The 16998-nt window shown below is 40.7% G+C and overlaps 1 protein-coding gene across 1 annotated transcript in view; it reads right to left on the bottom strand.

The window, feature by feature from the left end:
* Positions 1-5400: 5400 nt before the first annotated feature.
* LOC139452736 (antiviral innate immune response receptor RIG-I-like) overlaps positions 5401-16998 on the bottom strand; it is a 29746-nt gene continuing 18148 nt past the window's right edge. The window contains exons 9-15 of the mRNA XM_071234314.1: positions 15910-16075; positions 15451-15549; positions 11695-11864; positions 10754-10895; positions 8881-9120; positions 7549-7716; positions 5401-6310 (exon numbers count right to left, since the gene is read on the bottom strand). Of these exons, the coding sequence (XP_071090415.1) occupies positions 5688-6310; positions 7549-7716; positions 8881-9120; positions 10754-10895; positions 11695-11864; positions 15451-15549; positions 15910-16075 (1608 nt within the window). The 3' untranslated portion in view covers positions 5401-5687. The remainder of the gene's footprint in view (positions 6311-7548; positions 7717-8880; positions 9121-10753; positions 10896-11694; positions 11865-15450; positions 15550-15909; positions 16076-16998) is intronic.

The raw sequence follows: 16998 nt of genomic DNA, 5'->3' as shown, positions 1-16998 counted from the left end.
AACGGACACCCTGACATGTGAACCTTGATTACAACGTAATATACTCAACCGCAAAAGAAACCTCATCCCCAGTAACACAGCATGAAAAGTTGTCATTTAAATATTTAGGTAATTTTTGTCAAAGTTTCTAAAATTTAACATTACTTTGTCCGGAAAAATGACATTTGATCATGAAAATACAAAGCAGATGACAATAAAACCGATCGCCCAAAAGCCACGGCAACGACCATGGTAACCCGATGCACGTGAGTTCCGTGCAAATTGAAATGCACATGCGTTCCCCCATTTCTTGCCCTATAAAAATCCACCCAGATCGGATAACATTCATTCGTTATTGAATTGCTACCACATGCCAAGATTGACAGGAAATCATCGACACCAAGCCCTTTGACGATTGCAGGCACGACAAACCGTCCGGCAAGTAACCAATGCATTTCAAGTCCACGTAAGGACCACATACAGGCTCCAGCAACGATACCAGACCACCAACACTACAGATGACCGATCATGTAGTGGAAGACCAAGGGTCACCACCGGACGTCAGAATCGTCAGATTGTGCCACAGCATCTCAAGATCGTATCTCAAGATCGCTTGGTTACTGCTGCGGAAACTGCTCGACAGACCATGGGGACACACCAGCGATACATTAGAGCGGACACCGTGCGTCGACAATTGACGAGCAGACACCTCCACTGTCGCATGCCACACCGAGGACCCATTCTGACACCACGTCATCGCCGGGACCGTCTTCAGTGGGCAACACAGCACCAGCATTGGCGCCACCAGCAGTGGAGAAGAGTCCTCTTCTCAGACGAGAGCCGTTACTGTATCTCAACAGCAGATGGCAGAGAGAGAGTCTGGCAACGCCTAAGGAGCGTTATTAGGATGCTTGTGTTGTTGAGAGAGACACGTGGGGTGGTCCGAGCATCATGGTGGTGGAATTGGTCTTGTGGTCTTCCAGAACATCGGTCCAGGGAGAGGCAATGGTGTCACAGCAGCTCGGTACATTAATCAAGTCTTGAGACCACACGCCATACCTCATTTGGCACGTCGCCACAACCACGAGTTTCAGCACGATAACGCCCGTGCCTACACTGCGAGAGCAACAAGAGACTTCCTCCAGGAGAATGGCATCAGAACCATGTAGTGGCCTGCCCTCAGTCCCTATATAAATCCCATTGAGCACCTGTGGGACGAGATTCAAAGACGGCTGAATGAAATCCGACCAAGGACGACAACTGCAGCTGAACTGCGTCAGGCGTTCCTCAGAGTGTGGGTTCAAGTGCCTATAGCCTTCATCAACCGCCTCATCCATTCCATGTATCGACGTTGCACGGCAGTCATCAATGCACATGGCGGACACACGAGATACTGACTTGCGTTGCCATTTTCTTAGAGACTAGTGTTGTGTTTCACTTTAAGAACATTTGACACTTTAATTTCAACCTTGATGATCAGTTTTGCCAAGTTTCATCTTTTTAATATGTCTCAAAGTATGTTTACAGTGTTTGGACAAATGGGGTTTCTCATATATCTATCCATGGTGACGTTTCTTTTGCAGTTCAGTATATAAGGTAAAATAATGGTTGGAGCATAGGACACCACCAGTCTCCAGACCCGGTGGTAATCGCCACATTAAGTCTATCACTATTACTTTTACTATTTTTGTTACATTTGAAATCTAAAACTTGTCTTAAAGAAATAATTGTTGTAATGTGTTACCTTAGACACCATAATTGTTCGAACTGATTGCAATTGAAGAGATATATCTGACACTGTGTCAAATGGCATCAGTTCATATCTACTGGACTATTTCTATGAAATTTTGGGTTATCAAGCTGTCGTGGGCTGCTCTTGGAGAAAGTTGCTCCAAGTATCCCTTGTGTGCGAAGAAGGTCATCAAGTGACAACATTTACCAAGTCATTTTTGTCATTCACTGTAAAGGTTAGTGTTTGTTTGTTTGGTTGTTGATTAACGCCACACTCAGCGATATTCCAGCTATATGACAGCAGTCTGTAAATAATCGAGTCTGGGTAAGACAATCCAGTGATCGATAACATGAGCATCGATCCACGGAATTGGGATACGATGACATGCATCAACCAAGTCAGCAAACCTGACCACCCGATCCTGATAGTCATCACCTGTTACGGAAAGCATGGGTTTCTCAAGACCTATTCTAACCTGGATCTTAAGTTAATGAGTTGTACATTATATTGTGCTATTTTACCATTATATATACTGAACCAAATTATAAACTTCACAATCCTAAAATTTTAACATTTTGACCAGTTATCATTGTGGGCCCTTATTGTGTATTTAAACAGTAATGGCCACGTATTGTCTTCATATAACACCCGTTTTTGTGCAGGTGAATCGATCAAAATCAGGTGCACAGCACTAGAGTGGCAAAAGTGCTTTTTCACGTGCAACTGGTCACGTGGCCATAATACCGCACGTGTTTTCAGCCATACTTGTTAGCGGTCATTAACAAAAAAAGAAAAACACAAGAAAACAAAAGTCTTTACGGCCATTTGTCATGCCACGCCTTTCAAATGTGCAACGTGAACGTGCCATCGGCATGTTGCAGACGGGAACGTCCGTAGCTGAAGTCGCAAGAAAGATGGGTTGTAGTCGACAGACTGTTTATGATTTACAGACGCGTCTACAGCAAACGGGTACCACCGCTGATCGCCCTCGGCCAGGTCGACCACGTGTGACGTCACATGCAGAGGATCGTCAGATTGTCTTACGTCACCTCCGTAACCGAATTTTGACGGCTACATCAACCAGATATGTACTGTTAAGGGGTAGACTGAGTGCGCAAACTGTTCGAAACCTTCAAGCACGACAGCCATGCTGCGGGCCGATTCTGACTCAATTACACAGACGTCAACGTCAATTGTGGGCACAGCGACACTTACGATGGACTCAGAGGAATTGGAATCAAGTCGTCTTCAGTGATGAATACCGATTTAATCTTCGATTTGCTGATGGTAGGGCGAGAGTGTGGAGGCGCCGTCATGAACGTTACGCCCAGTGTTGTGTACAGGAAGTTGACAGATTTCAAGGCAGAAGTGTCAGGGTGTGGGGTGCTTTCTGTGGCAATGCACGTTCCAGGCTTCTTGTCATCCGTGGCAACCTCAACGCTGCTGCTTACCGCGACCAGGTACTGGCACCAGAACTTCTGCCTTTTATGGCAGCACATGGACCCGGTTTGATCTTCCCCACACAGCAATTTTGACAAGGAATTTCTTTCAGAATGCGGGAGTCAACGTCATGGACTGGCCGTCAAGGTCTCCCAACAATCCCATCGAACACGTCTGGGATGCTCTTGGCAGAAGTCTGCGCACTCTCCAGAACCAACCACAGAATCTTGCAAGATCTTGGCACTATTTTGCAGCAACAATGGCGTCGTCTTCCCAATCATGTGTTCACAAGCATCACAAGGTCCATGCGGAGGCGTTGTGTGGCAGTTGTCAACGCACATGGTAAACATACACGCTACTGAACTTGTGTGCCATCAGATTCTCGTGCTGTGGGACTTATGATTTAGACTGTTGATGTTATTACCGAATATCGTAGGTGCTTGGAACAAATTATGGTTACCACCGTTAATTAAAATCCTTTTTTGGATATTAATGATTAAAAATTACCTTTTCTGATACATTTGTCCGTTGTATATCATATATGGGATTACTTTTAAATATGTGAAGTTCTAAATTTGACTCAGTGTAAATATCTATATCTATATCTGTAACTATATATATCCACAATTTCCTGTCCATGCCTTATTTGGAAACAAATGAACTCTCAATGTCAAACTCATGAGCCACTATCTGTACAATGTTGTGGAGCCATTCAGGTAAATATAAACAAACAATGAGGGACTAACTGAAGTGAGTTGTTTATTTCAGAATATCTTATCACCAAACCAGAAATGAGAGAAAACATCACAATTCAAACAAGTTCAGTTTAATGAAACGTAAACAATGGCTTCATAAATAAAATAAAAAGGATAGGAAGCAATAAACAATATCACAAACAAGATGCAAAACACATTCTTAAATCTACAAAATATTTATTAATCCATAATTACAATACCAATAATTCTGTTAAACTAGGTTGCATGAATTATTAAAGAGGCTTAAAATCTAGGATATATTCAAAATTGTTAATAACTACTACATATATTTTTATATTAATATATGTGCCCAGCACAAACATAAGAGAATTTCAGTTTCCACTGATTTAGATTAGTGCAAGCACTGGTATCTATAGGAAATAATAGAAAAGATTACTATCCTTTCCTTGTTTGTTACTACATGTAGTCATGTAAAGCAATATCTTAATACCTTTGTAATGATTTATATTCACATCAATCTTAAAAAATTCAGATTAAACTTTTTAGTCCAGGTTACAATTTTTTGCCAAAGAAAATCAACATGAAAATTGTGAGTATATGCGGGAGAGACCAAATTTAACTCCCCATTTCATTCAAATAAATAATAAATATTTTTAAAGATTTTACATTTCATTAACATCCTTAACGAGTCTGTACATAATATTGATATCTCATATAAGAAATAAACAACTTGTGGTCATTTTTTATCATACAATAAAACACTGCAGGAAGAATAATTTATTCTCCCTGCAGTGTTTTAGTGCGTCCCTCATGTTGTATTCTCCCTGCAGAGTTTTATTGTACGATAAACAATGAACATGAGGTGTTTATATCTTAAAAATTCACAGAGTGGTTATTATCAAGTGGCAAGCTTCTGAAACCACGAGAGTCCAATGTCATGTGGGTAGCATCTAATCTGGCAATGGCACATTCAGTTAAAGCTGTACACAGTCTTTTCATCACATTGAACTGTGACCTTTTCCTTTGTTGTTGTTTAACGCCGAATCAGCAATATTCCAGCAACATTGAGGGCGATCTATTCCCACTATGAGTGTAATAATTGACCCAACTATTGATGCACTGCAATATTTCTGGTTCCAGTGGCCATGCATGCATGACAAGTTTCAATAGTTAACATCAGTGTCAGGATACACAATTGATAGTACTGATCAAAATGAAAAGTAAATAAGGTTAAACATTTACACTGTCCATATTTTCTTTGTGTTGGTCAATATAAGAATTTCGGTGATCACACATTCTTAAGTCAACAGATTCAGTGGAGTCTAATGATCAGAACTGCACATGTATTGTGCAACATAAATAAAAAACTACATGGTTTTCTACTTGGTTTTCTGTCAACAAACACACTAACCACAAGCCTAAAGGTCTTCACCAATTAAACTTTTTGAGTGTGAGTAGCATTTTGTGCTTTAGCAATATTCTAGAAATATCACAATTGGGGACATAAAACAATAGCCTTCACACATAGCCGCTTTTAACAATATTCAAGTTATATCGCGGCGTGTCAGCTTAATGTGGAAGGAAAGCCCGAAGTGATGCAGGTCTCAGACGTTTACCACTTCAGTGAAACCCACGAGCACAGGTATGGTGCTGACAAACCTAGAAACATAATCGGGGTGAACCGGGATTCAAACCCACAATCGAATCGCGGCGCCTTAGACGACTGGGCCACCCGTGCCCCTGTACCCATGCATGGAATCAAACCAGGACCTTCTGAGCGATGAGTGCATGCTCTAACCACAGGCCCACCCCTTGCTGTATTAAGCAATAAGAGATTTGTAGTTGGTCATTTCATCATGGGAGATCTCATTCACCTTAAAAGGGGCATTTTTCCATTTCCTTGGAGAGTCTCTTCGACCCATTGTATCTATGGTAACGAAGCTTTCAATTTTGACAACAGGGAACGTCGCATTTTTGTAAATGACACCGATTCCCCAATCCAATCCACATCTCTTGCAATAAATTTTATGCTGCTTTTTCATATCAATACCCATATTACCAGGCTTAGGGTGGGGTTTGACATTGATCTTGGATGCAAAATCAGGCTCAGTGATAATATGGTTTGTTTCCTTGATTGTGCGAATGTCAGTAGAAAAACAGGCTAACTGGTCACATTTCTGACATCGCATTTCAAACTCGTCATCACTGAGGAAACGACCTTTACGATTCCTGGACTCGTGGTCCCTCTCAGCTTTTGCTTCCTTCTGGAGACTTAGGATCTCCTCACGGAAGCGGCGTGGGTTTTCTTCTACGGAAGCCTGAAGACGCACCAGAGCTTCATTCATCATCATCTCCCTGATGAGGTTCAGCTCCTCCTTCTCAGCCGCCCCTTGCTGGTTGCTGGTCAACACGATAAACCTGCTATCTTCAGCTCTTGCTCGACCTGAAACATGGAGGTAACATTTAAAGGGTTGATATCAAAATGTTTTTCTGGTGTAAAATCAGAATGCAAACAAATTTCCTAATATGGCACTTCACTCTGCTTTGTGCAAACATATCGGACCTAAACAGAGAATGGCTGTCGGCTAAAAATCAGGTCGCTTGCAACAAAATACCTCCCATACACATCATGGAAATAGTGAATGTGTGAGTGAGTTGGACTTACTGCTGCTCTGAACAGTATTCTTGTAATATCACAGAATGTCGGTTGTATGTGGCAGGAAAGCCCAAAGTAATACAGGTCTCAGACTTTGGTGATACCAATCTTTGGTGATGTTCAACTCTGCACAGGGAATTGTGACACCTAACATAACTGTTCTTATTAATAACTCAACTGGTGACATACCTCAAGCTTTTACCAGGGTGAATTCACTGGTGACATACCTCAAGCTTGAACCTTGGTGATTTCGCTGGTGACATACCTCAAGCCTGAACCATGGTGAATTCCCTGGTGACATACCTTGAGCTTGAACCATGGTGATTTCGCTGGTGACATACCTCAAGCTTGAACCATGGTGAATTCACTGGTGACATACCTTGAGCTTGAACCTTGGTGAATTCACTGGTGACATACCTCAAGCTTGAACCATGGTGAATTCACTGGTGACATACCTCGAGCCTAAACCATGGTGAATTCACGGGTGACATACCTCAAGCTTGAACCATGGTGAATTCACTGGTGACATACCTCAGGCTTGAACCATGGTGAATTTACTGGTGACATACCTCAGGCTTGAACCATGGTGAATTCACTGGTGACATACCTCAAGCTTGAACCATGGTGAATTCACTGGTGACATACCTCAAGCTTGAACCATGGTGAATTCACGGGTGACATACCTCAAGCTTGAACCATGGTGAATTCACTGGTGACATACCTCAAGCTTGAACCATGGTGAATTCACTGGTGACATACCTCAAGCTTGAACCTTGGTGAATTCACTGGTGACATACCTTGAGCTTGAACCATGGTGAATTCACTGGTGACATACCTTGAGCTTGAACCTTGGTGAATTCACTGGTGACATACCTCAAGCTTGAACCATGGTGAATTCACTGGTGACATACCTCAAGCTTGAACCATGGTGAATTCACTGGTGACATACCTTGAGCTTGAACCATGGTGAATTTACTGGTGACATACCTCAAGCTTGAACCATGGTGAATTCACTGGTGACATACCTCGAGCTTGTACCAGGGCAATCTCATTGGTGACATATTCGTATCGGATGACCAAGTTGCACTGGCTGAAGTCCATCCCTTCCTCTGCCACAGATGTTGCAATAATTATTTTGTGATTCCCTTGCCTGAACAGCTGTGCAGCATCCAACTGCTCATTTCTGGTCATCCCTGTAAACATGAATCATCATCTCTTGAATGGGCATTCTAGGTGAAATGTAGGAAGTAGGAAGAAAAAGCAGATCTAGGAAGAATCATATTATCTAGGTAGAAGCATCATATCTAGGTAGAAGAGTCATATCTAGGTAGAAGGGTCATGTCTTGGTAGAATGGTCATGTCTAGGTAGATGGGTTATATCTGGGTAGAAGGGTTATATCTAGGTAGAAGGATTATATCTAGGTAGAAGAGTCACATCTAGGCAGATGTGTCATATCTAGGTAGAAGGGTCATATCTAGGTAGAAGGATTATATCTAGGTAGAAGAGTCACATCTAGGTAGATGGGTCATATCTAGGTGGAAGAGTCATATCTAGGTAGAATGGTTATATCTAGGTAGAAGGGTTATATCTAGGTAGAAGGGTCACATCTAGGTAGATGGATCATATCTAGGTAGAAGGATTATATCTAGGTAGAATGGTCATGTCTAGATAGAAGGGTCATATCTTGGTAGAAGGGTATTATCTAGGTAGAAGGGTCATATCTACATAGAAGGGTCATATGTAGGTACATGGACACATCTAGGTTTATTTTGTATGTTGTTTGATGAGGTACTCAGAAATATCTTATGGTCATATATATATATATACTAATAAAATAAAGTAGGGGATACTTTGTTTTGAGGTGAAACTAGAGGAAAATAAACTAATGACTTTCAATGAAAGTTAGTGATTTATGTGGCAAGAACATTTCCGAAAACATTAATCTCCCAAGCACAACATTGTGACAGGAAGCATGTGAACTTGGACAGCACAAGGTGTGGTATGCCAGATTTACCATTATCATACTTCCCTGTCAGAAGGATGAGATCTGATTGGTCCATGTCATCTGGATAATATACTATGTATTCCACCTTGGCGAGAAATACATTTCTCACAAATACAAATCCCTTATACCCCACCACAAACAAGCCAGGTTGCACATGGAGAGAGGCAGAATAAATCCCTATATCCCGCTTCCAAGTAGGAATATAGATATTTCCAGGGAATAGCTGCAAGATTACACTGATGATAATATGGTGAAATATGGACACTCTCTTTGTTTTGAGGTATGGACAACTTGATACATTTTCAATGGTCTCAGCACTTTTAGTTGATTCAATTTTACAGGTAATTTTACCTCCTTTGTCAGCAGAAGCATTCTGTCCAGTGAACATGCCTGGCTTGAGGTAGGAGAGATTGGGGTCTTCCACCATCCAGCACTTGAGAGCCACTGCCAAGTCTCGTGTCTTCACAAACACCATACAGCGAGACTCCCGTTGGGTGTCAAATGCTTTCATGATCATCCTGCACAGTGAGGTCAGCTTGGGGTTTACACAGTTGGGACTCCCGGCAGCATCAAGGAGAACAGGCTTCAGTTCTGGAAGTGGGAACAGCAAGAGAACATTTACACAAGATTAGGACTCCTGGCAGCATCCAGGAGAACAGGCTTCAGTTCAGAAAGCGGGAACAGCAAGAGAACATTTACACAAGATTAGGACTCCTGGCAGCCTCGAGGAGAACAGGCTTCAGTTCTGGAAGCGGGAACAGCAAGAGAACATTTACACAAGATTAGGACTCCTGGCAGCATCCAGGAGAACAGGCTTCAGTTCTGGAAGCGGGAACATCAAGAGAACATTTACACAAGATTAGGACTCCTGGCAGCATCGAGGAGAACAGGCTTCAGTTCTGGAAGCGGGAACATCAAGAGAACATTTACACAAGATTAGGACTCCTGGCAGCATCCAGGAGAACAGGCTTCAGTTCTGGAAGCGGGAACAGCAAGAGAACATTTACACAAGATTAGGACTCCTGGCAGCATCCAGGAGAACAGGCTTCAGTTCTGGAAGCGGGAAGATCAAGAGAACATTTACACAAGATTAGGACTCCTGGAAGCATCCAGGAGAACAGGCTTCAGTTCTGGAAGCGGGAACAGCAAGAGAACATTTACACAAGATTAGGACTCCTGGCAGCATCGAGGAGAACAGGCTTCAGTTCTGGAAGCAGGAACAGCAAGAAAACATTTACACAAGATTAGGACTCCTGGCAGCATCCAGGAGAACAGGCTTCAGTTCTGGAAGCGGGAACATCAAGAGAACATTTACACAAGATTAGGACTCCTGGCAGCATCCAGGAGAACAGGCTTCAGTTCTGGAAGCGGGAACAGCAAGAGAACATTTACACAAGATTAGGACTCCTGGCAGCATCCAGGAGAACAGGCTTAAGTTCAGAAAGCGGGAAGATCAAGAGAACATTTACACAAGATTAATTTGCGTCATTCAGTATGGATTCTGGCGTTACGTGTTCATGGTAATATCTTTGTGTTTGGGAAACAAACCCATCAAAATTATTCTACCTTGTGTATAGGGTTACCCTCTTGAAACCCCCCTAAATCTAGGTACGAAAAACTCGTATTATGCATGGCGATATACAGTAAACCCAACTTCGGGTTTTGTTGCCATTGATTCTTTGTGTTAACAGTAAATCTAATGAGCGATATGAACCTTGTGATTGTCAAGCCATTGATATTACCTGTACCAGTGTTGCCTCAAAGGTACTGGCAGATACATTGAGGATAGTATGGGCATAGTCAGCAATTTTCAAATCTGTGAGATCCCCGTATTTATTCATACAAGGAGTAAATTTTTTAACATTCAAGAAAAGGTATGGTCAGTAGAATCATCTCCATTTTGGATGAGACTGACCACTAAAGCCTGTGCATCTACAATAATGTTACATTTTTATAAGTACCAGTATGAACTGTACGTGTGTATCTATGTCTATAATTCTATTCCTACTATACAGTCTATTTCTAATAGTTTTCTGAAAAGTCTATCAGATTTGTGGGTAATTGAAATATGGCCTTGTGGGTAATTGAATGGATTTCTAAACGTTAAACAATTGCTAATAACATGTAACATTTGGTCTAGTAGTTCTTAAAATTTTCAGCTTTTGGTTAGTTGTGCAGTTTTATGTTTATTTAAACCCTGCCAGGTTAGATAGTACTTGCTTACTTTCAAACTGCTCTTTTAGCTTCAGGTCAGTTTCGTCCATGACCACATCAGATGAGTAGAGAGTGTCTATCTCCTTCTCCAGGTACCTGAGTGCATCCAATGTCCGGCAGTCCTCGTTGATGGCCAGGGATTTGTTGTACAACTGAAGATGACACACTTTCATGTCAGAATGAGTCACATGGGTCAATAGCGGGATGCACAGTATTTTACAGGTTAAATGGGCTTCACATCATGAGTCTATGCAAGCATTGAGCTCGTAATATCCTGTACATTTGCTATTGACACATGTCTGAAATTTATCATTAAGTGTTCACAGGTTACAAAGACCTATTTTCAGCAAACATTTGTGTGTGACAATTAGATCTATCTTATGACTCCATTCGACTTTCTGTGTGGTAACTCGAAGCACAAACAGGTCAATTGCTTGTGACAAGCAAGTGATGTCACATAAAATATAATGTTTAATGACAACATAACGTCTCTACAGGCTTACCAGCTGATGCCAACTGGCCAATCAAACAGATTGTTTCTTGTAGAGTAATCAAGTGCACCTCTACAAGCTTATAAGTTCTTCCTGGCTCTAGGGCAACTGCTTCACTTTAACCATCTCATATGAACTGTTCGCTATACATATGAAACCCTCTTATAGCAACATTTTTATTGAGTAAGATGCTGATTAGGCAGGGGACTTCGCAAGTACACATTGAAATTAAAAATATCATTGCAATGTTTATGCCCCTTGTTCCCAAACTCTTAAGTACACTAAAATAGTTTGCTTGAAAATGTATTCTGCTTAAAAGTTGTTTCTCTTTGTATTTGAGTTTTAAGTTTATTTCAAGACATTTCTCAAATAAATTAAGATCTGCTGTACATTAACCATATATTTTTGGTCTTTTTAATATTTTGGAATATTGACAAATTAATTATTACATATTGTGTACCTCCAACATTCTCCGACATGAGAAGAAGAACCTGCGGACATTCTGATCCTCGATGTTGGCCACCTCCCTCTTGAGAGTGCTCACCCAGATGGTGTACTGGTCCCCACCCCTCTCTACTGGCGGCTGCAGGGAGTCAACAAACCGGGGCCGTCCTTGCACCTGACCCACCTCTGTAGATACAAGGAGTGAGTGAGTGAGTGAGTGAGTGAGTGAGTGAGTGGGTGGGTGGGTGAGTGGATGAGTGAGTGAGTGAGTGAGTGAGTGAGTGGGTGGGTGGGTGGGTCTGTGGGTGGGTGGGTGAGTGAGTGAGTGAGTGAGTGAGTGAGTGAGTGAGTGAGTGAGTGTGTGAGTTGAATTTAAGACTGCTTCAAACAATATTTTAGTTGTACAGTGTATCAGCTTTATATGGGAGAGCCCAAAGAAATGCAGGTCTAAAATGTACCATGTTCATATACATATTTTATGGATTATGATTTTGGTGTTAAAAAAAGCCCAGTTTCAATAAATATCAAATTTAGAAAATGCATTGGAATTCACAGGTGTATCTAAAAGGTATTACCTAACAAGTGAGCTGTTTTGGATGGTAACTTCATGTCTTTTATCTCAATTCTCTTTGACTACACATGTTTTTGACTGATGGTCACTAGGACTCATCAAACCTAAATTCAGCAAATCATCAAAAGTAAAAAAACAAAGAACACTTGACCTACCTACCCTAGCTCTCTTTTGAGCGAGGAAACACACATGAAACTTTGTTGACGTAAATCATACAATACATGTCAACATGTCAATGTAAGATCAAACATATGTCAAGATGAGCTAAAACATGTCAAAGGGAATGAAAACGTATGTCAATGTGAGCCAAAACGTATGTCAAGATGAGCTAAAACATGTCAAAGGGAATGAAAACGTATGTCAATGTGAGCCAAAACGTATGTCAAGATGAGCTAAAACATATCAAGGGGAATAAAAACGTATGTCAATGAGAGCCAAAACGTATGTCAAGATGAGCTAAAACATATCAAGGGGAATAAAAACGTATGTCAATGAGAGCCAAAACGTATGTCAAGATGAGCTAAAACATATCAAGGGGAATAAAAACGTATGTCAATGAGAGCCAAAACGTATGTCAAGATGAGCTATAACATGTCAAAGGGAATAAAAACGTATGTCAATGAGAGCCAAAACGTATGTCAAGATGAGCTAAAACATGTCAAAGGGAATAAAAACGTATGTCAATGAGAGCCAAAACGTATGTCAAGATGAGCTAAAACATATCAAGGGGAATAAAAACGTATGTCAATGAGAGCCAAAACGTATGTCAAGATGAGCTAAAACATATCAAGGGGAATAAAAACGTATGTCAATGAGAGCCAAAACGTATGTCAAGATGAGCTAAAACATATCAAGGGGAATAAAAACATATGTCAATGAGAGCCAAAACGTATGTCAAGATGAGCTAAAACATGTCAAGGGGAATAAAAACATGTGACAATGTGAGCTAAAACATGTCAACATTTTCTTGAGTATGGTGCACACTTTTTTTTCCAAAAAAAACCCAGCTGTGGAGAAGGGGGTACGCATTACACATGCCACAATGAGTTTTGATGGGCTTAGTCTTCCAACACGAAGACATTACTCTGAGCATGTAACACTGAAAATGCCATGTCAACAAATCTGAAGTGAAGTATGCAAATATATCATGTACACTTTCTGGATATTAAATGTGTTCATGGTATATCTGGACTTATGGTTGTAAACTATTATATTAATTTTATACAAAATTCATACAAATACTGTTTACATTCATTTTGGCGAAATCATGAAGTAATTGGTAGATCACACAACTCACAGTTATTTACAGCAACCATGGCCAGATTACAGTTACTGATGCACTGAAACGAGCTTTAGCTGACAGAAAATGGATACATATATCATAAATGCCATACTTTGAACTCATTAAAAGACATATTTGTTGTAGTTTGACTTTTATACGTCAACAAAAAGGTTTCATGATCGCGAGCGCGGGTGCCTTGACAGTGTCTGGTCAAATTGTTCCTTACGTATAAAATATCCAGTCATAGTGATCAGCTGTACCAAAGTGTTTCGCTTATGGTTATTATTATATTGAATACATATAGTAAAGTTCTAACTATTATAAAACGATATTGGAATATATTACTCCTAACAAAATAATAGTTTCAGATACAATTCTTCCAATTATTGCATAAAACTTCTTTCAATTTATATTATTGGGTGCGATTATAACCGAATCACCGGTAGATTGGGAGATCTCTGCATATTAAACAATGCCAAGCAGCACAGGAAGTACATTTTAAATAATAAATCATCATGTCTGGTGATGTTTTATCTCCAATTTCAAATCTGTATTGACCAAGTTTGTTATCACCTGTTCATCTAACTGAATTCGCTGATGGGATATGATGTAATTTTTCTATGCATAATAATCGAAGAAATACTGATTCACCTAGAAGGGGGTGCGCATTACAGTGGGTGTGCACTATTCTCAAGGTGAACCGAAAATTATGTCAACGTAAGCTTTAACATGTCAAGATGAACACAAACATGTCAAGATGGGGTGTAATATATGTCAATGTACATGTCAAGATGTCAAGTAAAACGTGTCAAGTTGGGGTGAAACATATGTCAATGTTCATGTCAAGATGAAGTAAAACATGTCAAGATGAAGTAAAACATATGTCAATATAAGCTTTAACATGTAAAGATGAACTTAAACCTGTCCAAGTGAACTACAACTTGTCAAAGTGAACTACAACTTCTCAAAGTCAACTACAACCTGTCAAAGTGAACTACAAGTTGTCAAAGTGAACTACAACTTCTCAAAGTCAACTAAAACCTATCCATGTGAACTACTACTTGTCAAAGTGAACTACAACTTCTCAAAGTCAACTACAACCTGTCAAAGTGAACTACAACCTGTCAAAGTGAACTACAACTTGTCAAAGTGAACTACAAGTTGTCAAAGTGAACTACAACTTCTCAAAGTCAACTAAAACCTGTCAAAGTGAACTACAACCTGTCAAAGTGAACTACAACTTGTCAAAGTGAACTACAACCTGTCAAAGTGAACTACAACCTGTCAAAGTGAACTACAACTTGTCAAAGTTATCTACAACCTGTCAAAGTGAAGTACAACCTGTCAAAGGGAACAACAACTTGTCAAAGTTATCTACAACCTGTCAAAGTGAACTACAACCTGTCAAAGTGAAGTACAACCTGTCAAAGTGAACTACAACTTGTCAAAGTTATCTACAACCTGTCAAAGTGAACTACAACCTGTCAAAGTGAACTACAACTTGTCAAAGTTATCTACAACCTGTCAAAGTGAAGTACAACCTGTCAAAGGGAACAACAACTTGTCAAAGGGAACTACAAGTTGTCATGGTAAAGTAAAACCTGTCAAAGTGAACTACAAGTTGTCAAGGTGAACTGAAACCTGTCAAAGTAAACTACAACCAGTCAAAGTGAACTACAACTTGTCAAAGTGAACTACAACATGTCAAAGTGAACTACAAGTTGTCAAGGTGAACTAAAAGTTGTCAAGGTGAACTAAAACCTGTCAAAGTGAACTACAAGTTGTCAAGGGGAACTAAAACCTGTCAACGTGAACAACAAGTTGTCAAGGTGAACTAAAACCTGTCAAAGTAAACTACAACCTGTGAAAGTGAAGTACAACCTGTCAAAGTGAACTACAACTTATATAACTCGACTCACTGTCAGGCTGGATCATCATCTTTTCGATAAACTCCATCAGCTTGGTAGCTATCACATATCTAAACTTGTCCTCCTTCCGCTTGTTGGTCTTAATCACATCTGAAACATTGTCAAAATGCTGATATCTTAACAACTTAAGGGCAAACTCTTTTTTCAAGAGTATATCCTTTTCAAGTTTGACACTACAACGTCCATCCAAACTAATTCATGTCATTACACAAAGCTAATTCTGACCTGAATAAAATTGCACTAACACATTAGGCATTTGAAATACTGCCCATATTTTGAGACCACTTCCAAATTTAATCTGTTATGTTACCAAGTGAGCTAAATGTGGTACACAGAACTTTGGAGAACCGTTAATGAATAGGATCTGGTATGTTTTGTGTTAAATTAAACAAGCTTCAGACATAGATTCTCACTAATCAATAAATTAATTGATGTGAATGAGACACTGACCGACACCAACTGTTCGAGCATGCTTAGCAAGGTCCTCTTGAGTCTCTCTGACTGTTGATACTCCCCCAAAGGCATCTAGATTGGCGCAGAGTTTCTGAATGTGGTCCATTGCCCCAGAGATACTCTTGGCCTTCCCCACACCCACAGAAGCGGTCAAGCCCACGATCTGTCACATGCAGATGCAAATCAAGACTAACACATAAATAGTCCAGCTTCTGTCTAACATTACCGGACATCACAAAAACACACCCAAATGAGTATGATGGGTTTAACGTTCCTCTGAACACCCTCTATTACATTACAGTGTGTTTGCTTTATGTGAGAAAAAAGCCCAAGTGATAAATGTCTAAGATGTTTACTGCTCTGGTTAGGTGAGATGAGGTGAGGTGAAATTGGGTTTAACGTCAGTCACGTCCAAGATTATTGTACTTATATAGCGACGTGCATGCAAGTGTGTGTGTGTGTGTGTGTGTGTGTGTGTGGCTGCTTGTACTAGTACAGACTGATGTCGATTTATAGTGCTAGCCCACTGAGATACCATGCCGCAGTTTAACATGAATACCCCACTCAGACACAGTATACTGACTCCGAGCTGACCAGTCCTTGTTTAAGCCCCTGAATGCAGAGCGCCAGACAGGGTAACAACAAGTACCATCTTTAAACGTCTTTTGGTATGACGCAGCTGGGGATCGAACCCCGGACCTTCCGCTCTCCGGGCGGACGCTCTACCACTAGACCACGGAGGCGGTCCCCTGCTCTGGTGAAGCAAGGTGCAGCTGATCAGGGTGAATCTGGGGTTTGAACCCACAATCATAGTTTTCTGGTGTACTTAAGGGACACAGCTAAAAAAAGCGACACCTTAGCATCTTAGGTGACTAGGCCACCAATGGCAGACAAGGGTAGTACAATTTAGAGGACCAAGGATCAATTTTGTAATAGTGGATTGCATCCACTCCTGGTTGGAAGGGAGCATGGTTTAATGCAATTAATACAAATATATGACCTCCCATTTCAATAATCGAGTCCCCTGGTCCTATATCAGGCCCTCATTTCAATGTTGGGGGCACATGTGGCCCAGTCATCTAAGAC

The sequence above is a fragment of the Haliotis cracherodii genome, unplaced genomic scaffold (assembly GCF_022045235.1).
Source record: "Haliotis cracherodii isolate W230 unplaced genomic scaffold, xgHalCrac1.p SCAF_9, whole genome shotgun sequence".
In the NCBI taxonomy this organism is placed as follows: domain Eukaryota; kingdom Metazoa; phylum Mollusca; class Gastropoda; order Lepetellida; family Haliotidae; genus Haliotis; species Haliotis cracherodii.
Note: the sequence above shows the minus strand (reverse complement) of the source record. Positions and strands in the feature narration are given on the sequence as shown.